Below are 27,825 nucleotides of genomic sequence, written 5' to 3'. Positions count from 1 at the left end.
ACACTTAAATTTGTTAGAGCTTTTTAGGGGCTGATTTTTTGCCTCATTCTTAACTCTAAAATTATATATTTCAATATTTAATGACATCACTTTGTTTGTTTAGAAATGACATCTGTGTAGACACATTGCGTTGTCAAAGTCAAGTAAATGTAGTTTTAAGAAATTTCAAGTGCAGAAATGCTGGCTGGAAGTGTCGAAAATATGTCTTCAGTACTTCAGTAACTACAAATAAAACTTAAGAAATTAGTCACTGCACATGAATCAATGCAAACTATGCCTTACCAAAATTATAATGCCCACAACCAACAATGTTAAAATGAATGTAAAAACAAAGAAACCCTATTGTCATTCTAATTCATGTACAGTACACTCCACGCGTTTTCCCCAATTTCCCTCCATACTCCGCGGTGATTGACCTGGAGGGAGATCAGGGATTTCAATAGATTTTAAAAGCCAGGAGTCAATGACCCCTGGACTGAAATTTTGAGGAGTCAAATTGAAAAACTTTGGGGTCAATTTTGAAGCGCGTTGTGTTTTTGTCTGTATTATTCAATGTTTTAGATAAAAATATGCTATAAGAGTAACACAATATCTTTAAAAGTTAGACTGCTTTATTAAATAACAATACCATTATACAGTACACTCACCGCATTTTACCCAAAAAAAGCGCTCACTCCGCATTTTTTTACCTGCTAGCGAGTGTTTACGCGGAGTTTGAAGCCGAGGTAAAACGCGGCGTTCCGCCGAGTTCGCTAATACCCGCGGCGTGTATTACTTTAGCCTAGTTGGTAAATGCAGACAATTTCCGTTCTTATCAGCGACCGCCGCGCAACACCGCGTTAGCAGTGTGCTACTGGGCATGCCAAAAAATAAAAACATTGTTATTAAAAATTTGTTTAAATACTGTATAAAAATAAAGAAATTTGTATAGAAAATTAATATGTATAAAAATTATGATTTTTTAATTCACAGGTACGTCTACAATATGAATGAATATACGACATGTCAAGCGTTTTGACAAATTAATATTTAAATCATAACACATATAACACAAGGATAAATGTTCCGTAAAATTTCCGAATGAGAATAATAATAATTAATCCGAAACACACTACGCTTTTTAATGTTAACACGACGTTTACAAATGCTTCCAATATACAGTCATCATGTATATTTATTTCCCGACAAGTGCGCGAAAATTATGCTGCAATGTACAAGGTCAAGGTATACTCAAGCGTGCGTGTATTGATTTTTTTATACAAACTTTGTAGCGCAAAGAAAATTACTTCTGTTGATTTCGGTTAAAAGTTTCTGTGGTATTTTTTAACAAAATGATATCGCGAATAAGTTGATATTTCTTCCAAAATAATTTCAAATCGAACACGCCGAATCTTTATCGTTACAGTATTTTAGTAATTATTTTAACAGTAATTGTACTGTAATCTGATTAAAGAAGACGTCTGAGCGGAACTGGATTAAGTGTTTGACGTTATGAAAACAAGCAAAGCTTGTCTACTGACCTATTGTGTAGACTGCTGTGTGCGGTGTTTTGACAAAAGCAGTCTTCGAAATTAGCACACGCCCGATCGCCCGTGGCGAGTAAAATTACTGCCGGGCACACACAAAAATTCATGTTTGTGGCCCGCCGGGCATGTAAATTATTGAAGTAATTGACAGTTTATAAAAAATAATCGTAAGCGGTTCTTGATATTTGCAGATCTATTTTTCAATTTTGCAAACAAACACCTTGCCGTAAGTTGTAAAACAATGACATTCGATTGGTTTAACAACACGCACCTGCTTGCACACGTCATCGTTATTGTTTTTGACCGATGCAGTTCGGTCACACTCGGTTCTTATCGACGGTTTCTCTGGACATTAATCGAGAAGATGCTTTTTGAATCGATCATTTCAATCAAGTAATAGGCTTCCGTTTTTTTGTCAATGTAAACAAATGTCATTGTCGACATAGAGGAAGTATCTTAGGTATGTTGATGGGGCTAGGCCCGATAAAGCACTTCCAAAATAGAAAATTGACAATGATTTAGAGAAAAAGGAAGTCAAGAAATGGTACGAGGACACCAGAGAACGCTCTTTTCAAGAGCACTGGTGTAACGATCGACCATCTTAATTCTAGTGACTTATTAGATGTAATTGTATTCACTACTATTGAAACAAATGTTCTGCTTTACTATGTGTAGCATGTAAGTGTTAAAATGTTGTGATTTGTTATAATTTTGGTTAAAAAAGTTTGGGCATGTAAAAAATATGTTGGGCATGTAAAAATTCTTAAGTAACTGGCCCGACTGGCATGTAACTTTTCAAAGCTAATTTCGAAGACTTTATAAATAAATATATATATATACTTGTAATAAATGTAATTTTATTTGAAAATCAGGAAGTCAAACAAAGTTAGATTGATCGTTATCTCGTAAAACACGGAGTTTCCCCGCGTTGCCAACGCCGAGGTCGCCGCGTCAGCTTATCAATTTTGCCGATCGTTCAACGCGGCGTCCAAAATCATGCAAACGCCGCATATTGCGAAATTTTCTTAATCTCCCTTGGCGTTACTGCACGCGGCGTATGGAGGGAAATTGGGGAAAACGCGTGGGGTGTACTGTACATAACACAACATATTTTAATGAATTGGTACATTAAAATCTACAAGTCTTTTAACACATTTAAGTAATTTAAGAATATGTACCGGCAGCACCTTTTCATCACATATTTATCATCATTATGTTATCATCATCCCTATGATAACTTATCTAACAAAACACAATCTAAATGCATGGAACATCTAGTATATCTATTACTGTTTATCCGATTACTATACTTGTCCGAAATATGTACACTTAAGAGGGCCTTACCTGTAGTAGTTTTACTTTAATAATCCAAATTTTTCTTGCTGTTATCTTGTTTAACAAAACTTAAATGTTTGTTAAATCCAGATAATGATTTCTCCTTTATTGAATCACCATTACTTGCAATTTGAATTGCCAGCTTTGAATTGAATGCGGGTTGAATGTTACGCCTGCCATTTACAATGTCAAAGGTCATGACGTAGCAATTTAATTCTACTCAGATAATTTATATCTAATCGAGGAAATGTGATTTCTCAATGTTTATTTGTAGTATTATGACTTGTTAGTGTCAAAAATGAACTGTGATTCCAGTTTATATAAGATGGGTGTTACTCGTAATTATCGGTGGATTAACAACTTGACAAAACTCGCTGGACTAGTGGATCTACGTAATGCAAAAAAACTGCAATTATCGGATGGTCAATCAATTGACCAGTCGCCAAATTATCGATCGCTCTGCCCACATAGTCACGTGGTCTAGTGATAAGAAAACTCCGACAAGCAGATCGCAATTATAGCGAATTACGTGAGCGAAATACTATATTTGTAACAAGGTATCATGCTCTTTTCTATAATATAAATTATTTAAAAGCCGCACAGTAAACTAAACTGCTTTGTAAAACTTTAATACAATCATAAATGCTTTAGAGAAAAATGGCGTAATCAAAATAAATGAGTTAACGGCAGACTGACTGTCAGAAGTGTTTCTTATACATTATATAGGAAGTTGATGAAAATCCGTTGTAAAAATGAGCATTCATTTTATATTGATTTTGAACTTGTATTAAATCGTCTGACAGTGAATCCGGTGGCTATTCATATATAATTTTGAAAATATTTTTTATTAAATGCAAATGACACATCCATATCATGATGGGGTTTTTGTTTATTACAAATGTTTAGATCTTTGTTTTATTGTGTTATTTTTAAAAAGACACCGATTTTTTTATTTAGATATAAATTAAATTTTGATTGTAACCATAATTTAATACAGGCCTAATTTCGTGGTTTCATTAACAGATAGTCTAATATGCATTTTATTTCATTTATTTTTAATGCGAACCTGTTACATTTCACTATCGAAAAATGAAATGTTGGTATCACAGTGCCCCAGATAATTATTTGGGTAATAGGGTTTTCACCCATCGATTTTGAAAAATAGGGTGATTTCATTTTTGAAATAGGGTGAAATGAGTTATAAAAATGCATACCTTAAAATCACTGCTGCTTTACTTCTGTTGAAGCTGCACACTTATATTGATTGAATAAAACTGTAAACTATCATAATTAACTTTAATAACCTGATGTTTCATAATATCTTTAATCCTTAAAACTGTTAAAAATATAAACTTTAAACTTTGAATAAACTGATGTTAACTGACACCTTTGTATTAAAAACTGTCAAACATATAAACATGTTCTAGAAATTGTTCACTCAAGGCACCCTTAGGCAGAACTTCCAGTAGTTGTGGACGCTCTTTTACGTGGCTTGTATGGTTGTACAAGCCTCCTCTTTCGTCTGTTTTTGGAGCTTAGCCACACCTTACACGCCGGAACTGGATCATAGTCTCTAACAGATGGTCCATTTAGAACAATGTTCAGTAGAAGATCCAATTTTTCAGTTTTTAGTGAACTTCTAAATTTGTTTTTAATTCTATTTTGGAAACTAAATGTTCTTTCACATTCGACACTAGTTACCATGAGACAGAGGGCAACCTTTGACAAAACTGCAATATTTGGGTAGATGTTCTGATGAAGCACTATCATCCTCTTACATATTTCAATGACTGTGAGCTTGGAAAATGATCCCTTTACCATAGCACAAAACCCAGGCCATTCTTTCATCAGTGCTTCCTTGTTTATTAATGGAGAAATCACAGTTTCTGTTTCATGAACACCCTCAAGCAGGTCACCATGTACTAATTGAGCTGTCTTTTCAGTTCCATAGAAATTGGCCAAGAATTTCACTGCTTCCAGACTCTCAGAGTCAGAAGAAAACTGCATGGTAATGGGTTCAAACAGATGTGCCATATTTTCCAGAACTTTGCTGCTTTCCTTTGAAAACCTACGTTTAATGTTCTTTGAAATGTTAGATACATATTCGAGTTTCAGATTATCTAATTGTATGTCAATATGTTTTCCATAGTTTTTCAGATCTTCCCCCTTGAATGATGCCTTGTCCTCTGATATTTCAATATTCTGCCTCATCTCAGCCAATCGTTCCCCGTCACATGTTTTCATAGCTTCTAAATGTCCAAGTGTGCTGTCAACAACAGGTTGTATTTCACTGAACAACAAGTCTTTTTTTTGGAGGTGCACTCCCAGGGAAGCTAACTCACTGTGAATATCTAGCATGAAAGCTATTAGAAGAGCCACTTTGTAGTAAGAAAAGTACTTGTATAAGCCCTTTGCAGTAGCATTCTTATCATCTGCAAACTTGGAAAGCGTTACCAAGACTGAGCCATAACACATATACACTGCGTGTACTGCGTTCTTCAAGCCAAGCCAGCGAATCGAATATGGCTCCTTTATGGCCAACTCAGGTTCATCAAGAAGTTGCTGTATTTGTTTCAGTGTAGATGTTCGAGAGGAAGAAGCTTTTATGAAATGGTAAAGAGCACTAAACTTGTCCCTAAATTTGAGAAGAACTTCATTCTCTTTAATGGAATCTGTAAGGGCAAGGTTAAGTCTGTGCGCAAAGCAATGTGTCTGAATAGCAAAGGGTGCATATTTAGACTGTATTTGTACTCCAACACCAGTTTTTCGCCCCATCATGACACTTGCTCCATCAGTCGCCAATGAAACGCAGCGTGACATATCTACTCCCGAATCCTTTAGATAACTGTAAGTGGTGCTAACAATGGAATGTGCACTGCCATCAAGGATGCTTACGTTACCTATGGTCTTGGTGATTGGATCTCCGTCCTTGACATAGCGAATGCATATAGCTAAGTGTTTTTCCACTGCAATGTCAGTGCTCTCATCTAACATAAGAGAAAAGTACACAGAGTTGTTAATTTCAGTCACAATTGATTTCTTCAACACAGTTGAGATGCACTGCTGAATGTCATTTATGGTGGTCCAACTCAAATTCTGGTATTTAATGTCAACCTCGTTTAAAGTTTGCAATTCTAACATATCATTTACTCTTTCTGATGGTATTTCATTTTTAGCAAGGCTATAAATAGTTCTCAATAAAAACACATCTTGCTCACTGACATTTCCATCATAGGTTTCAGTTTCATTACACTCAGTCTCAATGCTAATATCAAGATTCCTACTCAAAAACAGTTTTGCAGCACTTACATGGTCTTTGGATTCATTGTGTCTTTCAACTGACGATCGCTGTATGTTAGGAGTTCCTTCTGCTGACCATACGTTTTTTAAATTAAACTGGGTGCAGTATGCACATTTCAGTCTGTTTACTTCCCCATCTATGTCAACAATTGTTAACCAAGGAAATGCCTTTTTCCATTTTTGACAAGTGTTTTCAGTAACGGACTTTCCATCATGTTTTTTCAAAGTAAAGTCAACTGCTGCATTAACAGTTTCTAATAAGATTGATACCACGAACGATTCTACACTTATTGTCCCTTGCTTTCTTTCGAAAAAGTTTGCAATAGACTGACTTTTTTGCGAAACAATCGCGGACGTCTTGCGACCCCGCTTAGACATTTTATGACACAATCGAAACTGAAAGAACAGACGCATTACGAATACACGCACAATGAGCGTCGGATTAAGTCAGATTGAAAACGCATGTATGTCGTCGTAAATAATTTGGTCAGACGCTTTATTCAACAATGAAATCTAGTCCGCAGAGCGTTTGAATAACTTTGACTGTTCTTCTGCTCCGTCATCAAGGCGCTTCCTAATGAAAGCAACGCCGCGTTACGATAAGAATAAGACATAATACCGAAAATGAGCAAAGCATTTTCGATCGAAGTTATTATATTGTACGCATCAAATTTGACTAATTTGCGTAAAAGGTATATTGGTTGCGTATTCGATACGCATGATATTGTATTTGTTTGCGTTTTTAAACATTTTAATAGGGTGAAAGACGCAGATACGCAGCTTATCTGGGGCACTGGTATCACGGTGCTGTTCACGAACATTCGAATTGAATACATTTAGCATATTATGCATGTCTTTATTTATAACAAGATGGCCCTTATATGTTAATTGCAATTTTCACATTTCTCCCCGTATCAATATATGTTGTATTATAAATGTTGTTATTGTATTATAAGCCGTACATTTTACACTTGAAGTCGCTTTAAGCTGGCTTAGCCGCGTTGAAATCACCTTTTTGTTGTTTTTACTTTAGTTAAAACAATATTTAAGTTAACAATTTATAATGATTTCCCTTGTTTATGATCCACTGAAAATAAATATATAATTGGAAATCATTTAAGTAATTAAATAGTTTTCTTTTCTTGTGTACAGTACCTAACAATGCCATAATGTTCCTTCATTCTGAGATCCACGCAACATACTGTCATTTATTAATCATCGACAATTACGCTGAGATTAATTAGCACGTGTGGCAATTATTATGTTGCCCAAACTGCTTAATAATATTGTGCATCAAACGGTATAACACGTTTTTATAGAACACACGATTTATTGTGTTTGATTTCTCATTACTCGTTCATATGTTCAATAAATAAAGATAAAATAATAACCTTTTATAAAGTATGTATAGCACCTACAATTTTGAATAATGATCGAACAGTTATGATCATGCATTTGATATAAAATCTGTGTAAATTCTTAAAAATTACGTCCATTCCATATGAACGACACGCTTTGTTTGTCGAACAAAATGGCGGCCAGATAAGCGTTGCTGAGGGGTGTGTGAAAAATCGATATCTGATTGGCTGATCGACAAAATGTGGGCGGAGTTGGCGACTGGTCAATTATCACGTAATCACTGCTGCTAATTACCCAGTTAGTGCCCGCGCACTATTTAGACGGTGACATGTGTATTGGAAGAGATGAGATAAGATAAACAACGCCCGGGGTATTCCCTCGATTATAGACCGAGTTTCAAATACTGAAACATTAATTTCAATTAGGAGCACAGCGGGATTTATTACCATGGAACTCGAGATGTTAACTGACTGACGCACGGGTCAAATTTTCGATGCGTCAAAATGACTCGTGGCAGAAAAAAGTATTGCGTCAAAAACGAGTCATTTTTAATTTGCATGCGTCAAAACGCAGGATTCTGCGTCTATTGAAATCCCTGGAGATTAAGAAAATTTCGCCAGACGCGGCGTTTGCATGATTTGGGACGCAGCGGTTAACGATCGGCAAAACTGATAAGCCGACGCGGCGGCCCTCTGCGTTGGCAACGCGGGGGAAACTCCGCGTTTTACGAGATAACGATCAATTTAATTTTGTTTGACTTCCTGATTTTCAAATAAAATTACATTTATTACAAGTACATACATGTACATGTATAATATTTACAATTAAAAAAAACAAACCAAGATAGATCGATCCCGACGTGGTTGTATTACTTACCAATTAATATAAACACAGTTTGCAACATTGTTTTTTATTTTGATAATTTAATCCAAAGTTTTTATGTTAGCAGGTCATTTTCTTTACTGTACATGTAAACAAATGACCAAGGACCCTAAAAATCTCGCAAATCTGTGTGAATTGACGGTTTGACGTAATCAAAGAAAAGCCGCTTCCTGTCTAAAGGCATAACTTTACTCAAGTAAACACGTTCAACGAATGCATAAGGAATGGTTTTTATTAGTGCTGCAACAATACGCCAAAAACCGTATTGCAATATATTGTCAGTTAAAAAACCCGTATTGCAATATATCACAATATATTGCTAACTTGTACCAGAATTATAACTTGCCAATACTTGTCTTATATGTGTAATGATTTAAATATTAATTTGTCAAATGTCTTATAGATTCATTCATATTGTAGACGTATCTGTGAATTAAAAAACATAATTTTTAAACGTATTAATTTTCTATACAATTATCTTTTTTTATACATGTACTACAGTATTTAAACAATATATTATAACAATGTTTTTATTTTTTGGCATGCCCAGTAGCACACTGCTTACGCGGCGTTGCGCGGCGGTCACTGATAAGAACGGAAATTGTCTGCATTTACCGACTAGGCTAAAGTAATACACTCCGCGGGAATTAGCGAACGCGGCGTAACGCCGAGCGTTTCATCGAGTTCACCTCGCTCTCAACGCGGTGTGAACACTCGCTAGCAGAAAAAACCCGCGGAGAGAGCGCGTTTTTTGGGGAAAACGCGTGGAGTGTACTGTACCTAAATATTTTAGCTTGATTGCATTCAAAGCCTAAGGCGTATTTGAAACGCTTTCAAGTCTGTTTTCTGGAACTAGAACCAGAACTTTGTGTCTATGTGGGATAGAGCTGCAACGATTCACCAACAGCTCGATTCTATTTCGATTTCAGACAGTCCGATACTGATTGTATCGATTCGATTCATCTTTCAACCTAGTTTTATTAGCAAGGCTGTTTTCGGAGAAAACCCGAGCTATTGTCATAGCCAGCTCGCCATCCGCCGTAGGCGTTATGCTAAAACCTTAACATTGGCCATAACTTTTTAAATATTGAAGATAACACCTTGATATTTGGCATGCATGTGTATCTCATGGCGCTGCACATTTTGAGTGGTAAAATTTCAAGGTGAACATCATCCTTCAAGGTCTAGGGTCGAAAAAACAAAGTCAAGGGAAGTAATAAGCTTTAAATGGACATAGTTATCTGACCTGCCCACGTATATATTTTTGTTAAATAAATAAAAGCGGCGCAGTAGGCCGCATTGTGTTTCTGACAAACACATTGTGGTAAAAGGTCAAGGTCATCCTTTACGGTCTACGGTAAAAAATACGAATTTAAGGAAAGTAATAAGCTTTAAAAAAGGGAGATAATTATTCAATATTGAACATAGCCACTTTATATATTTGGCATGCATGTGTATCTCATGGAGCTGCACATTTCCAGTGGTCAATCACAGTCACAGTAGTGGCTTTTAATTATTTGCTAGTAAAAATAGAGATTTGTTAAAGACAATTATTTGCAAGGGAAGTAATTTATATAATTATAAATCTCATATTATATATTTCCTTACCAAGAATTGAAGTTCTTTTCACAGTTACTGTACAGATTTATTATTTTGATTATTTATAACTCAAATGATTGATTTGTCAAAGTTTTTTTTTTAAATGATATAATTATAATTTCTTTGATGTTCATTACATACCTGTGGACTTATGTCCATAGATACATGATCATTTCTGGCTATGATCTCTTTTAAACCCCCCCCCCCCTGGTTGGATTGGACAAAATTCAAGGCAAGTAATAAGCTTTAAAGGGAGATTATTTCTATACCTGCCAAATGATAAATAGCAATTTTATTTCAAAGCAGCGCAATAGGGGGCATTGTGTTTCTGACGTACACATCTCTTGATATAATTATCATTTCTTACGTGTTCTAATTTGGGAATGCTAGTTTTCATTAAATACCAGTGGACTTATGTCCATACATACATGATGAACTCTGGCTATGATCTCTTTGATAAACCACAGGCCTTGGTTGTCAGTGATTACTGACTTGGTCATTTTTGACTGTCTACAGACCTCTCCTTCCCCCCCCCCCCGGTTGGATTGGACAAAATCCAAGGGAAGTAATAAAGCTTTAAAGGGAGATGATGTCTATACCTGCCAAATGATGAATAGAAATTTTATTTCAAAGTGGCGCAGTAGGGGGCATTGTGTTTCTGACAAACACATCTCTTGTTGGGTCACTAGGTCAAAGGTCAAGGTCACTGTGACCTTTAAAAAAGCGTGGCACCCGTTATGCGGTGCTCTTGTCATATATTCACTCTTCTGCCTCAAAATAAACATTTCTGTTCAAATGTGTTGCAAACCTAGATATCTTGGGCATGTGTGTGCTTGTTACATGTAGATCAGGGCCCTCAATCTGTCAAATCCACGGCCGAAATTCGGCCGCATTCCCCCCCTGAAAAGTATACTTTTTTTCCCTTTTGGTGGGAAAAATTCCCCTGATTTTTTTTTTTTTTTTTTTTTTTTTTATGTCTCATGATTTTTATGCCCCCCTTCGAAGAAGAGGGGGTATATTGCTTTGCTCATGTCGGTCGGTAGGTCGGTCGGTCCACCAGGTGGTTGTCGGACGATAACTCAAGTACGCTTGGGCCTAGGATCATGAAACTTAATAGGTACATTGATCATGACTTGCAGATGACCCCTATTGATTTTGAGGTCACTAGGTCAAAGGTCAAGGTCATGGTGACACGAAATAGTAAAATAGTTTCCGGATGATAACTCAAGAATGCATACGCCTAGGATCATGAAACTTCATGGGTAGATTGATCATGACTCGCAGATGACCCCTATTGATTTTGAGGTCACTAGATCAAAGGTCAAGGTCACGGTGACCCGAAATAGTAAAATGATTTTCGGATGATAACTCAAGAACGCATATGCCTAGGATCATGAAACTTCATAGGTAGATTGATCATGACTCGCAGATGACCCCTATTGATTTTGAGGTCACGGTCACGGTGACCCGAAATAGTAAAATGATTTTCGGATGATAACTCAAGAACGCTTTGCCTAGGATCATGACACTTCATATGTACATTGATCGTGACTTGCAGATGACCCCTATTGATTTTCAGGTCACTAGGTCAAAGGTCAAGGTCACAGTGACAAAAGTCGTATTCACACAATGGCTGCCAGTACAACGGACAGCCCATATGGGGGGCATGCATGTTTTACAAACAGCCCTAGTTATATCTCAATTCTATTTTAATATAATCTTGTCAAACATACTTAATTATGAAATAAGCAATGAATATAGTGCAAACATGTACAAATGTAATAATTAGAGAGTAAGTTAAAAATCCCCCAAAAAGGGAAACGCCGCGAAAATTCCCCCTGCTATGGGTAGCGACCCGCTTCCCCTAAAATGGATTGAGGGCCCTGTAGATATAGTTTGGTTTGTTCAACAGTGTTTTCAAAACTGTTGAAAGTGGGTTAAATTAACATTTGTAAGAAATATTTAGCAAGAAACTGCCAATTTTCTGACAAACTATGTCAATATTTCAATTAAACACATAAAAAGATAGCAAATTATGAACTCAATATTAATATCAATAAACTTGTGACTAAAAGATTGTGTTGACTACACAATAACATAATGAATAAATAAATAATAATAAGGCTGGCGACTTGAGTAGCTGCACTGGTGCTACCTCCTGCTAAATCAATGTTATGTTTGCGTTTGACATGTTGCATTAGATTAGTGGTTGAGTCGGACTTAGGGTATGCCACGTCAGTGAAGCACATTTTACAGGTTTTTTTCCCACTTTTTGGGAAGATAGCCCATGGCTTTGGATTTGGGAATTTTATCGGCATTTTCATGAAATTGGGAAAATAAATTCATTAGCCTTTTTTTCCACACAAAAAGTCCACAGATAAGGAAATACTTAATTTGATATAACTCTTTATAATCATTCCAATTTAAAAAAACAAAATCATATAATACTTTGTTTGAGTTAGTTGAATTAAAATTGAGATAAAATACACATTCTTTCTAAAAAAAAAAAATTTTTTTTTTTTTTTTTAGGTAAATTGGGAATTTTTTGCCACATTTTGGGAAAAAAGTATACTTTTTGGGATCGGGAACATAGCCGAATTTCGGCTATAAAATCGGGCCAAAAAAAACCCTAGTTTATCGGGAGGGCTTCCATCCCAAAACCTTATATACTGCCACACTTTTGATTTTAGCTTCTTTGGCGATCTGATAATTTCAATTTGTCTGCCACAACTTTTTCAGCCATTTTGACGCTTTTCCCGAAAATGGACTGTAACGCGCTTATTGATTGGATGACTAAAGTAATAAGTAACCAATTGCGTGCGTCGTAATTACAGGTAAAGACAAAACCTTTACCTTCCCGTATCAAATAGTCAGAGTACAGCGCCCCTAAACTGCAGGGCTTTCCACAGGCGATTTAACGATCCCTCGCCGGGGCGCTTGAATTTCATAATCGGAGTCCCCGGGGTGCTTGAAATTTTCCGATCAGTGTATTTTTCAGTATAAGAAAGTGGAGATTGTAAAAAAACATAAAGGTTTCTCTATCAGTGTATCAATATTCCCTGTTTTAAAAGAGCACTCGGTACCTACTTTCATAAGTAATCGCAATAAACACCACATGGGGTAATGGATAATCCACTGATAAGAGAATAGCATAACGCGCGTATCGATTATTCTAGCCACATTACACAGTCATTTAAATGCTGACAAGGATGTATCAGGTAACTTTTCCAGTCGTAAAACTGTGATGTTCATCGTCCAATCAGTTACGCGAATGCTTATGAGGGCGGGGTTAACTATCGACCATTATTTTTTATTGACGTCGGGCACGAAGTAAGAGTTTATCCCAGCTTGATTAGCAAGAAGTTGTACCATTTACGTGAGATAAAACCGGTAACTAGAACAGTAAAGACGGTTTCGGGCATCATCATCACACCTTTTTACTGTAAACAAGTGTTACATGTACCTATGACTCAAAATTAAAACGAGAAATTAATTGCAAGTGGTTAACAATTAATTACTTATAGCGAGTAAGTTGTGCAAATAACTCCCGGTTACAATTATGCGATAACAATTTAATTCCAGTACATGTATATTTCATAATGTCCATTTATAACATTTTTCTGACATTTATTCCACACATAATGCGGTTTAACAAATTTTCGTTGAATTAATTACGCACACTTGTAAATGTTACGTCCGATAATCGATACTTAGAAGACTGATGATGGCAACCGGCCGTAATCCTCGTGGACAACCTGAATTTCATGCATAATTCCGTCAAAACCTTAATTCGACTCGTAAAGTGTTTACACAAATTATCGTTGAATTCATAATGCAACTGTTAATATTTGTTGAAATCTCAAATGGGAATAATTAAATTTGTAATCCGAAACCCATTCGCGTAAGTCGATGTCAACGCGTGTTTAATCCAAAACACACTTCTGAATGTAAATGTTACTGCAACGTTAAAATATTCTTGCTTCAAATTAGCAGTGCAAATTTATTTTATGTCGAATCTTTTTCTCAATTAAAAAGAGCGTGAAAATTATGCAGCATATACAACGTCACGTCATTTTGTATCGTTTTAACAAGCACACAACACGTCGAGGGATTGACGCATGTTCAGAAGCAATATTTCATCAAATCTATAGTCACTTAAAATTTATTTGATACTATAGAAAAATGGCAAGGGTTAGAAATAATTGAGAGCTTTTATCGTAAATTTTTACCAGAAAGTGATTTATAAAAACGGAATAAACGGGATTATCAGGTAATAAATAGAAACTTGAATAGTAGTTAGTATACAGTAATAGAGTCTGGTTGAAACAGATGTATTGGGGAATCGTTCGAGTCGGGATTTTACTATCTGTACAGGAAAGACTTAAAACAATTAAACAATATAAAAAATTATATATATTTTTAAATGACTGGGGGATTTTCTTGAAGATTCATAGCGCACCAAATGACGTCTTTTGACCCTGTTTTTCTTTGAGTTATAATACACCACAGAACATGAATTGACACGTTAAATAAAAAAAATCAACGTCGGGAGGGGACACCCCTCCTGAACCACCCCTATTAGCCCCGGGGCGCCTGACACAAATCCTGTGGGAAGCACTGCTAAGTATCTATGTCTATATGTTAAAATATCGAATCGAATTTGGTAGGCTTGGTATCGTTATCAAATCGACTCATTTAAAACCGATTTTCGATGCATCGGATCGAATCGTTGCAGCTCTAATGGGGGAGACCTAAAGATCATTCCCACAGTTGGTTTTAAACCTGTGAATTCCCAGTCATACGGCGGACACCATATTCTTTACACAACGGCAACCATATGTTGCACGCATTTTTATACGCCCGTATAAAATACGGGACGTATTATGTGAAACCCCTTGGCGGGCGGCGGGCGGCGGGCGGCGGGCGGCGGGCGGAAGGCATCACTTTGTCCGGACTCTAATTCAAATTGTATTCATCCGATCTTCACCAAACTTGGTCAGCAGTTGCATCTAGTTGATATCTAGGCCAAGTTCGAATATGGGTCATGCCGGGTCAAAAACTAGGTCATAGGGTCAATAAGTGCATTTTCAAAGGGGCCACTTTGTCCGGACTCTATTTCAAATTGTATTCATCCGATCTTCACCAAACTTGGTCAGCAGTTGCATCTAGTTGATATCTAGGCCAAGTTCGAATATGGGTCATGCCGGGTCAAAAACTAGGTCATAGGGTCAATAAGTGCATTTTCAAAGGGGCCACTTTGTCCGGACTCTATTTCAAATTGTATTCATCCGATCTTCACCAAACTTGGTCAGCAGTTGCATCTAGTTGATATCTAGGCCAAGTTCGAATATGGGTCATGCCGGGTCAAAAACTAGGTCATAGGGTCAATAAGTGCATTTTCAAAGGGGCCACTTTGTCCGGACTCTATTTCAAATTGTATTCATCCGATCTTCACCAAACTTGGTCAGCAGTTGCATCTAGTTGATATCTAGGCCAAGTTCGAATATGGGTCATGCCGGGTCAAAAACTAGGTCATAGGGTCAATAAGTGCATTTTCAAAGGGGCCACTTTGTCCGGACTCTATTTCAAATTGTATTCATCCGATCTTCACCAAACTTGGTCAGCAGTTGCATCTAGTTGATATATAGGCCAAGTTCGAATATGGGTCATGCCGGGTCAAAAACTAGGTCATAGGGTCAATTAGTGCATTTTCAACGGCGCCACTTTGTCCGGACTCTAATTCAAATTGTATTCATCCGATCTTCACCAAATTTGGTCAGAAGTTGTGTCTAGATGATATGTAGGTCAAGTTCAAATATGGGTCATGCCGGGTCAAAAACTAGGTCACGAGGTTACTTAGTGCATTTCAAGCATTTAGCATGGTGTCCGCTCTCTAATTGAAGTAGTTTTCATCTGATCTTCACCTAATTTGGTCAGAAGTTGTGTCTAGATGATATGTAGGTCAAGTTTGAACATGGGTCATGCCGGGTCAAAAACGAGGTCACATAGTGCATTTCAAGCATTAAGCATGTTGTCCGCTCTTTAATTGAAGTAGTTTTCATCTGATCTTCACCAAATTTAGTCAGATGTTACATCTAAGTGATATCTAGGTCAAGTTCAAATATGGGTCATGCCGGGTCAATAACTAGGTCTTGAGGACACTTTCAAGCATTGAGCATGGTGTCCAAAACCCTCGAACGGGCGTATCTTGTGACAGTTTGGCACTCTTGTTAAATTTAGCAAACAATTAAGTTATTAAAGAATAATAGAACTTGACATTTTGTGTGTAAACATGGAACAATTTATTATATATTAATTAAAAAATTAAATACATTTATATTGAATATAGAAATATTACCAAAAAATTTTTGAGCAAAAAGGCACTTGTCTTATTTGGCCAAAACACTGCATTAATGTAGAAATAGAATACTTAATCTGATTCATTTAAACATCATGTTTGCAATGATGAGAAACACATTCTCCACTTCATATGAAAGAGAACCATGTATTGACAATACAATTCTGAGCAAACATCTGCATATTAATAACCTGTTATAAGGAACTTCAGGTACAGTTTAAGTGTTGTTTTCCATTAACTTAATTAACAAATTGTGATTAACATTAGGCCAAAAAAAAAAATAGTCTTGGTTCAGGGAACCCGACCGACCCTATTTTTTGCCCCCGACCCTAACGATTTTTTTGGTCCATGGAAAAAAATCTGATGGCGAAAATGCTAAAATCTCGTAAAATTTCATTGAAAACAGCCACCAATTAAACCTGGATTGGTTTTCTATATTTTTCTCTTTGTTTCAATGAAAGTGTTCGCAATTTGAACAGTGAACAATAACCGGTCTGCACTTGTATACGAGACATCGCTTGACCTTATTGTTATTGAAGTGCGCATGCTAGCTGGCCAATCAACATTGAGCTCGCTTACACATGAAATGACGTTGTTAAATGAAATGTAAAAATGGGTGGAGCTATGGAGTAATATTCGGTCATTCATGCGCAGACACTGTGCACTTTGAATACACAGTTAATATTGTCGTCTGCAAACAAAATAGCGGCCGGTCGCAAATGTCGTATTATTAAAGATTAAAAACGAAAAGAAGCGTGACAATATTTTAATTATTTCCAAGCTGTCTATTGATCTGAATTTAAAAGTGATAATTAAATAATTAGTTCTATGTCGATGATGTTACAACTTTCTGCCAATTTCCGATCGAAATGAAAAGATGATAATTAATTAATTTGTTTGTTTTACTCGCACACTATGCTAACTGACAGCAGCGTATTTTAATCAAATAAAAATGTGAAAAACACGCGCGGTTAAATTTTAATTAACATTTCAAATTTTTAACACAAAGGAAGAGTCATTCATCTACACTACTATAAAAATGGAAGTAACCACTTTGTCTCTAAAGTCGCTAACATGGCGTCTTTAACCTTAAAGCGTTGTTGGACGAAAAAGAGTCATAACAAAAAAAAAAAAAATAAAACACAAAACACTAGAACATTCAAAGAGTCATGGAAACTTGACAACAATTTGCTTCGCTTTGATAATGAATCAAAATCAATGTACTGTGACGCCCTTAGCCTGTACAAACCAATAGCAACATTCAAATTTATGTACACTGCTCACTTCCTGTGCGATGCGCTCAAACCCATTGCCATTTTATCAAAAAATGTACCAGAAGAAAGACTTGTGCTATTCTGAGGTTACCCTCCTTTTGACAGCCACTATTCAGACTCTTGAGCACCTGTCGGAGACTAGGTCAGGTCTCATGATGAAAAAAATTCTGAAGGTCACACCCCAAACACCAGAGACTGATAAAGATGGCTTGTTCACTTTTGAATATGAAGGTCACACTATCACAGACAGACAAAGAAAAAATGGTTGGCTAAAAGAAATTTTGGGCCAGCGCTAGCCCTGAAGAAGTGCATAAAAAGCTAGGAATATTGAATAATATACAACGACTAAATACCACATGTGCAATATTAATCATTTGGTCAGTGTTTAAACAATCATGGGTGCATTAACTGACCCGTTTTCACCCTGAAATCAGTCGACTGGTAAAAAAAAAAAAACATAAAAAAAAAAAAAAAAAAAAAAAAAACCTACCTACCCTCCTACATTTTTCTGGCCATGTTCCCTGAACCAAGACTATTTTTTTTTTTGGCCTTACAATACTCAGACTAGATGTGACAGCATTCTTTATTAATCCATGCTGTCGTTTCAGGACATTGTACATGACCCAGGTCGTGGAGCCCCTTTGGCCAAGGTGGTGTTCCGTGACCCCTACAGGTACAAGCTAAAGACTGAAACATTCATTGCTACTGAAGGAATGTACACCGGACAGTTCATCTACTGTGGAAAGAAGGGTAAGGCCTTCAATTAAGATGTCAGATTTATTGATATTTGTTAATGAAAGGTTGAGTTGAGCAATATAAGGTTTAAACCCAGGGCTTTTTTCATTCTTATAGAATAGCCTTTTTTACAAATTTGAGAAGATTCAAATATTCACAATTGAAAGAAGTTTGAAATAATGACAATTTCGAACAGTTGACTAATTTTGTCACAATTTTCAACATTTCGAGACACTGTTTTTCAAAAAATGGGGGGGGAGGGGAGGCCAAGGGCGCTTCTCAAATACAGGGTTGGCATCAATCGACCGCCCCAGTTTTAACCGGCGGTTTTTACCGGTTAACTCTTTCAGTGCGGGAACCAAATTTTGAAGGCCTGTGCAAACAGTTTGGATCCAGATGAGACGCCACAGAACGTGGCGTCTCATCAGGATCCAAACTGTTTGCTATTCTGATAGTATTCTTTGAAAAAAATCGAAGAAAATGCTAATTTTAGAAATTTAGCAGACAACATTTTAGCAGACGACAAATTTCCCAGCATGCAAAGGGTTAAAACCGCCCCGGTCAATACTCCCAAAGTTCTCGATCATTACTGGTCAATACTGGTCGATTAAACTTTACCCCCAATTTTTGATTAATATTCCATGCTTAATTAAACAATATTGATAATATAAATTAAACAGACAGGTTGCCAATAATGTCTTAAGCTATTAAAACCCACTATTTTACACCTGCTCATGCAATTTGTAGGCCAATCTCTCAAAATTTTGCAAATGAGTCAAGTTGGTCAATTGGAATTTGCGTGTCGATCAAATTTTTTTTTTCAATTCTAACGAATTATTAATGCTCAGAAAATTCTGTGCTTGATTCAACAAGAACCTGTTAATAACTGTGTATTAGTTGTTCCTCATGCACCACTGTCTCCACAGTTTTTCACAGTCTTCAAACCTATACAGGTTACTGTTAGGGCACCCCAAACTGATTATAGGGCCTTACATGGCACCTTTGACACAACCGTTACTTGTCATGTATTCTTGCCTGGATTTCTTTAACAAAATAGTGAAAAAATATTTTATTTTTCCATTGATATAAAAAAAAACTTAATATGAAATAATTATTAAAAGAAAGAAATAATTGAAAAGAAGAGTCTAGACCCACAATTGGTAAACATTATGTGTTGCCAAAGTCAAGAACTTTGATTGCTTACATGTATTCATTTGAAGACCAATTGAACTTTAAAATAGAAAAAGAAAACCCTCTTAATATAGAAAGGAGACAAGTTAGAAGTAACTATTAAATTAATAACATTAATAGCAAGTTATCTCATTTTGAGTGAAATGAAATAGCCTAAGGGCAGATTTGCTTCATTGTCACTATCAGAGACATACCAGTGCATGCATTTTATTACCAATTAAGGCTTAGGGGCCAGATCATTTATGACCCTTGAAACCACAAGAGTTCTGTTTGTCCATCAGCTTATCAAATAGATATCAATAGATCAGTGAAATAATATGGTAACTACAATAGTAATAATACTTCAGTAACAGATGTGATACACTGAGATAAAGATATTGCCTTAGTTCTTTTGTATTTGAGACCGTTTCCATAAATAATAAAGAAGTATTTTTTACAGCTTTAAAGCTTTTTTTTTACAATAGATAACTCAAAAAAAGTTTATCAATTACAGAATACTGATTGATTTAATCACAGGTACTTGAAACAATTTTTTGGTCCTTATATATATAATAAGAGTAAAGGTACCCAAGGTGATTTCACAGGTGTATTGAATAACACAATGCAACAGCATAATAGATCAAACAATGCACACATATGTCGTTGTGGTTGCCAGCAGGAAGCGTCCATGTATGATAAAATACCTTTTATTTGATGAAAATCGTCCAAGTATGTCCAAAACAGCCAAAAGTTTCACAAATAGCACCCCAAAATCAAAGTGTGTAATTCCTGACGTCCAGCTGTCAGTAATGAATGAAGGCGATTTTCGGTCGATTGTTCACAATTAAACAAGAACTTTGCTATAAACTCCACAAACGTTTTTCATTTACTAAGTTTGTCTTCGAACTACGGCGTTCTCAAGTCCCAGTTGAACGGTAAAAAGTCGGAAATTCAGAAGAAACAACAAATTTAGTGTACTTTCTTTTTCACGACCATCATTTTGAGGCAGAAATCGGTGTTACGGACAGAAGACGTTTTCATTGGTTGAAAATAAAATTGGTAAACTTGTTCTATAATTTACAACTTATTCAACCAATCGATAACAAGATAATAATTTACCGCGTTCCATCAATAAAATGGATTCAGTTTGAACATAAAATATAATATTTGGTGTATTTTCTACTTTTTCTGAGTATTTTTGTTGTGCCGTTACTAAAGAACGACGTAGTTCGATGGCAAACTGAGTAAATGACAAACGCACGTGGAGTTTATAGCAAAGTTCTTGTTTAATTGTGAACAATCGACCGAAAATCGCCTTCATTCATTACTGACAGCTGGACGTCAGGAATTACACACTTTGATTTTGGGGTGCTATTTGTGAAACTTTTGGCTGTTTTGGACATACTTGGACGATTTTCATCAAATAAAAGGTGTTTTATCATAGATGGACGCTTCCTGCTGGCAACCACAACGACATGTGTGCATTGTTTGATCTATTATTCTGTTGCATTGTGTTATTCAATACACCTGTGAAATCATCGTTGGGTACCTTTACTCTTATTATATATATAAGGACCAAAAAATTGTTTCAAGTACCTGTGGATTTAATATAGAATAGCTTAAATTCTTCCTTTGTCATGTTTAAATGCTACAATTTTCAATTGACCAGTAATGACCAGTATTGACCGGTTTTAACCGGGTATTGACCGCCTGCCCGGTCAATACTCAATTGACCGTTCAATATGCCAACCCTGCTCAAAGATGGGGGAAAAAGGGCCCTGCAGGAATTGTAATAAAAAGGTGTGGTTTTTACTTAAATTAAGAATCAAAGGTGCTTAATTTATTGCTTATATATACTATATCAGATACCTTCAATGTGGTTTTCACATTTAATGTTTTTTAAGTTAGAACTCATTATTCTGTATTGGGTGATGAACTACCTTTCATTGTAGTACATTGTATTTCGTTAAGCTAAATGGGGAATTTAAGGTTGAATTTCAGTGCCCAATTTGTTAAAACTACAAACGCTTATGGTTGCATTCAGCAATTTACTGCAAATCCTTAACAACTGGTGGAGCAGTAGATTTCTTCCTACTATTGGTTACAAGTTAATTGTTTTGTAATTGTCGGTTCTATATCATATTGATGAAATGTCCCATCAATCATGATGTGAAGGAGCATTAATACGTTACGTATGTGTATGATAGCATTATTTGTTAGATCATTAATTTGGGATTATTTGAAGAGAATGTTAGTGCATTGATTTAATTATGGTTTCTTAAAGTTTCGTTTATTTGTTCTCAAAGGTTATCCTGATACGTGCCCGTAATTTTCTCAAAGATTTTGAAATTACAAGACTTCCTATGATGTAGAAGTACGATATCAAGCTATCTATGCACGTTATTTCCAGCCAATCTCCAGATTGGAAACATCCTCCCCGTGGGCCAGATGCCTGAAGGAACCATTGTATGTTGCCTGGAGCACAAGACAGGTGACCGTGGCAAGCTGGCGCGTGCGTCCGGCGACTATGCCACAGTCATCTCACACAACCCAGATACCAAGAAGAGTCGTGTGAAGCTGCCCTCTGGAGCCAAGAAAGTTGTTCCCTCTGCGAACAGGGCCATGGTCGGTGAGTCATCAAGAGTAATGCTTAGTGTCAGCAGCTGTGAGTTTGTTATTAGTCCCCTATCGGTTTCACCGGAGGGGACTTGTGGTTTTGTCTCCGTCCGTCCGTTTGTCCGTCCGTCACACTTTTCGGAATCCTGCGATAACTTTAAAAGTTCTTAATATTTTTTCATGAAACTTCGAACATGGATGGATGGCAATATGGACATTATGCACGTCATTTCATAGACTAGAAATACTGCTGAAAATGGTGGTTTTCTGGATCCTGCGATAACTTTTAAAGTTCTTAATACTTTTTCATGTAACTTGAAACGTGGATAGATGGCAATATGGATATTATGCACGTCATTTCATTTCAATCCGACGTCAAAAATTCTGGTTGCTAGGGCAACAAATAGACTAGAAATACTGCTGAAAATTGTGGTTTTCTGGATCCTGCAATAACCTTTAAAGTTTTTAATATTTTTTCATGAAACTTGAAACATGGATAGATGGCAATATGGACATTATGCACGTCATTTCATTTTGTTCCTAAATAAAAAAATTGGTTGCTATGGCAACAAATATATATAAAAAAAATCTGGAATTTCTGACAATGGTGGAGCCGGTAGGGGACTTATATTGCTTGACAATAGTCTTGTTGAAGTCTACATCAGACTAATGGGCAGTAGAATTTTGTTTTTGAACCAGATAATACTATTTACCACAGTGCAGTAGTACTTGTATTTTTTACCACTTAAGAAATGGGGTGGGATCCATTTGAATTGGGAAAAATCAAGGTGTTTTGACTAAATTGGGAAATCAGTGTTATTGTTTTGTTTACAAATGCTTACAAATTGAGGATGAAAGTGTTTTCAATATTATGTTTATGAATGTTCAACTTCTAGAGCTGGATGGGATTTGTGTGTCTGTAGGTCTGTCAGTAGTTCTCTAGTCTCAAGGCTTGGTACAGGAAATTCGTGTTCTAACAAGGACTTCAGAGCCTTTTGACCTAAAATAAGATCTTGCAAATTGATGTAGTGTTTTATTGAGCGAATAGTGAGATGACTGTTAAAATTGAGGTCATTTTGTATAAGGTCAAGGTCACAAATGCTTGTACAATGAAGTTGGTCTCCACACAATATCTAGAGACTTCTGATGATAATAGTCTTGATGCAGGCTGACCTAAAATGATTTTCAAATATTGTCAAGATTGAAATACATATCAATGTCAATTTCTAAGGATTACATTCGCTGTCTTTTGTAGGGGTTGTTGCTGGTGGTGGACGTATTGACAAGCCCATTTTGAAGGCTGGTAGAGCATACCACAAATATAAGGCAAAGAGAAACTGCTGGCCAATAGTGCGTGGTGTGGCCATGAACGTAAGTACTTTAAGGGAACACTTGGAACGCTGTATTAAAACCGCCATCTTGATCATTTTATTGTAAGAAGATTGGACTTCTGGATGAATAACAGTTAAATTTGTATATGTAAATAACAAGGTTTCCTCAAACCTGTGTTTGCTCTGATGAGTGAAAATATTCTTCACTTTGACCTGAATACATGGTTGCCATGTGTTGGTTGAGATATTTTATTCTGAGCAAATATTTGAAATTTATAAACAATTGTTGAAACTGTGAAATGAACATAAAATCGAAATATAACCTTTGAGGTGAAAAAATGGAATAGATTATTTATATGGGCCTTTTAAGAATATAGTGTAACATGTCATGGTAAGAGCCTAGCAAAATGGTAGAAATGTACTAAAGTGTCAGTTTGTCAGCTTCCAATGTGTAGAGTTTCAATGCCAGCAATGCCAATGTGTTGTCTCTTTGTATTTCAGCCTGTTGAACATCCCCACGGTGGTGGTAACCATCAGCACATCGGTAAGGCCTCCACAGTCGCTAGAACCCGCTCGTCTGGTAAAAAGGTATGCGATCCTACTAATGATAGTCATGATAAGGGCCCTAAGAGTGCACTTTGCTTTCACAACAACACTATTATATTTGTTTATTTACAGAAAATATATCAATTTATTTGTTGTCAAGATAATCATCTGCAATATTTACCTGTTGAATTGTTAAACATATTTAGGGTTTAATAATGTCTGAGATAAATGTTGACTGAACACCAAATTCACATTATGCTACTGGCTGGCTTTCAGATTCTGTTAATACCCTAATAGCGGGACTACTTTTAAAGCATATAATTCTGTCAAAAAATCTTGAAACTGCAGTTCCCTAACTGTCCCTCCCCCTTTGTTCGCAGGTTGGTCTTATTGCTGCCAGAAGGACTGGTCTGCTGCGAGGTACCAAGGTGCTCACGGGCAAGAAGGAGAAGGAATAGACGCTCACACACATTGGAAATTAACTTATCAAGTCCTGTCTTGTTACTGTACAACAGGCCAAATAAAAAAAGAGAAAAAAGTGTTGCTTGTTTGATACATTGATTCTACAACTAAAAACCTACTTAAACGAAGTTCATGGATTTAAGTTCGTGGAAAATGTATGTTCTTGGATTTTTCATCATACAGAAATTGTGATTGCTATGGTAACAAACAAAGTGGTAACTAACAAATGTATGCCATGACAACTCAAGCAGTTCTTAAGCTAGGCTGATTAAACTCGTTATGAGATGTTGATATAGGGCAATATGGTAAAATTCAAATCATTCAAGTTTTCCCTCGGACCAAAATTGTGTGAGCTTTAGGTACAGAAATAAATAAAAGCTAAAATCTACATCCTGTCATAACTAAACTTATGTCGATTCCTATAATTGACACTATTTGTTCTGACACCGGTAGCGCGTCAGAATGACATGTTTGATTTGAAGTTGAAAGGCTCTGGAATGACCCGCAAAGCTAACAGTGCGAATGCAGTCTTAATGTATAGACGTCAATAAAACACATGATGCATAACCATTCTAAAGAACAAATTACAAATATCTGGCCGTATCTGAGGGTGCTGACCCTATATCAAATTACCGGGCCTTGTGGTTGCAGAGAATATTTTAAGTAACGTTTATATCTATTAATAAAAAGTAACCCTTGTTTTTGTTAATTTTGGCCACAAAGGCATTATTTGAAAAGATATTTCAAATGACCGCTATCTTATGTTTTATTTAAAATATCCAACCTCAGGGCCTTGCGGTTTCAGATATTTGTGAAAAGGTCATATACAAACCTTTTTCTCTGTTCTAATGAATCAACATAAAGAGACCGATTCGAATACAATTCACAGAGGAGCCCCCTTGATTTTCGTGTGATATTCGTCAATTTCCACAAAAGATGCGGATTAGGAGGTGTCATTTAAAGTAGGCATAACGGACGCTCGCACGGATGGAGAGACGACGGGCATCAAGGTATCCAAATGGCTCACCATGTACAAACACAATGTGAGGAGAATGGTTAAACTGAAACGCGGGCGATTTGTTGGAATTCATGATGCTCGCACTACGTGCCTTCAGTTACAACTTTTATATCGATGTTTATGTTTGTAATACAATTCTAATTGTTATTTTCACATGCGTTTAGAAAATGAGTGAGAGGGCGGCTTTTCTTTATACCATTGAAAACGTGTTATTTGAATTTCCTTAAATGTTCATTCAAACGCATATGTAATTTTCAACGTCCATGTATATGCAGAAAATAACTATGAACTACATCTTTGGCTCGAAAAATTTAAATGTATTGTGTTCATTGAAGAATACAAAAACTGGCATTGTTGAACTTTAAATAAAATACAAGTTAGCACGGTAATCGGTAAGGTGACTCCACTAGTACTATTATACAACTTTGAAAGAGCGTGTAGTGTATTCACGCAAACAGAGTATTAAATTATAAACTTTTGAAAGAGACTATACAATATTTGCAAAAACAAAGTACAAATACTGGCGAAGTTTACAGAAAGATGCAATTATTACTAGTTTTTAATTACATGCAACCCCAATTCCAATGAATATTAACACTAAGATTACAATACGGACGGGCGAGCAGGCAGACATACTGTTTTAGCCAGTGCTTTCGAGGACAAACAGACGGACGGACAGACTGACTGTTGAACACAAATCTAGCAAGTAGGGATAGTAACTTATATCCGGCTAACCGAATTCTGCTCAAGTATCCGGATAGTTAAGGCGGATCCGAAGTCTTGCTCAAAAACGAAACTACCCCTATTGTAATACACGCTATGTTTCTTATTGTTTATGTCGACGGTAATCTGCATACCAGAAATCATTTCGAGACTGACATTTATCCGTTCATTGGTTATTTGCTGAGCGGGTGCCCGTAACAGAACCCCACCACCTTGGTGAAAATGGCTCAGCTGCCTAATTGCCCACTTTCAAATGAGTGTATTGTTTCATGGTCCTTTCTTTCCGATTGTTTACACCAATTGGTTACTTGGCTTCAATGAACGGGTGCAACAGTGTGAAAACATGCGCTATTTCCAATCAAATTTATTTCAATTGGTCGATCAATATATCGGTAATAATACATGGTAAAACGAATTGCGATTTCCCAAACTTGAATGACAGGGGTGTGTGTGTGTGGGGGGGGGGGGGGGGGGGGGGGCATGCGTATACGAGAGCTTACCATATAAGTAAGGTAAGTTGGAACATACTTCAAAGATGACTTTTTGTGTTTTTCGTGAAAGAGTAGCGGATATTTCCACCCGGTAAACCACTTTTTGTAAAAAAAATAATTTTCAATCAATACGCCCTTTCGGCTATACGGTGTTTTTGCTGCCCTCGGGTTTTTGTTTCAAGATCGTAGACATCGGGATAACAAAATTATTGAAGGAAAACCGTCAACAAATCGTGACGTTCGAGACATTGGATGTACAAGGCTCGTGCTTTTTGTGTTTTCTAAGCCTCGCATAATAAACCTGATCTATAATCAACACTAACCTATTATTCTCTATATCATCTTTTAATTTAATGTATTTTATGACGTGTCGACCTTTTTCTGATATTTACTTTTGTTTAACCATTATTTTATTGTCTTTTCCGATGATGCAAGTTAGAGGGCGATGACAAGTGCTCCTTTCGTTGCAGTATTTGTAATTTAGAATTTAAAATAAGCCGAGGACTGAGCTACAATACCCCATTCATGGACCACACGAGTTTAAATGTAGAATATTCCAGAAAGAATCATTGAACTGAACCGGACTAAAACAGCAAATAACAAGAGGGCCATGATGGCCCTGTATCGCTCCACTGTTTTTTTGTGCGAAAAAAGCGTGCAATGCGCATGGGTTGAAATGTACCCAAGCAAGTGACTTTCTCTTTTTATCCCTCGTCCCACTAGGCGCTTAAAGTTGGAAGGGCGAGCATTTTTATACATGGAACACGTTACTACGGTGTTAACTAAACAGACTAAAAAGCCCGGGATTTGTTGCACAGGTCATTTGCTTATAACGTAGGAACATTTATCTCTCCAAAAGATATTGCCGTTCTATTTCATACATAATTAGATGCTGCAGATCAAATCTACGCACGTTCTACAAGATTAAATAAAAGTTCCTTCATTCAATCATGAATCTTTTTCCAAAATTCCAAAAAGTGTTTGTAGGTTTCAAAGTTTCTGTTATTTATATAGTTGATGACATAATTATGCAAAATACCTAAGGACGTAGATCACCTGAACTTTACTTCATTCTTTAGGCATAAGTGAGTGTAGCAGGA

At 36.4% G+C, this 27,825-nt stretch overlaps 1 protein-coding gene across 3 annotated transcripts in view; it reads left to right on the top strand.

The window, feature by feature from the left end:
* LOC127833374 (60S ribosomal protein L8-like) overlaps positions 1-24,881 on the top strand; it is a 368,912-nt gene extending 344,031 nt beyond the window's left edge. For all 3 annotated transcript variants that reach the window (XM_052358591.1, XM_052358589.1, XM_052358590.1), the window contains exons 3-7: positions 18,242-18,383; positions 21,949-22,167; positions 23,410-23,525; positions 23,987-24,073; positions 24,412-24,881. In XM_052358591.1, the coding sequence (XP_052214551.1) occupies positions 18,242-18,383; positions 21,949-22,167; positions 23,410-23,525; positions 23,987-24,073; positions 24,412-24,489 (642 nt within the window). In that variant the 3' untranslated portion in view covers positions 24,490-24,881. The remainder of the gene's footprint in view (positions 1-18,241; positions 18,384-21,948; positions 22,168-23,409; positions 23,526-23,986; positions 24,074-24,411) is intronic.
* Positions 24,882-27,825: the final 2,944 nt, after the last annotated feature.

Source organism: Dreissena polymorpha, chromosome 6, assembly GCF_020536995.1.
Source record: "Dreissena polymorpha isolate Duluth1 chromosome 6, UMN_Dpol_1.0, whole genome shotgun sequence".
NCBI lineage: Eukaryota > Metazoa > Mollusca > Bivalvia > Myida > Dreissenidae > Dreissena > Dreissena polymorpha.
Note: the sequence above shows the minus strand (reverse complement) of the source record. Positions and strands in the feature narration are given on the sequence as shown.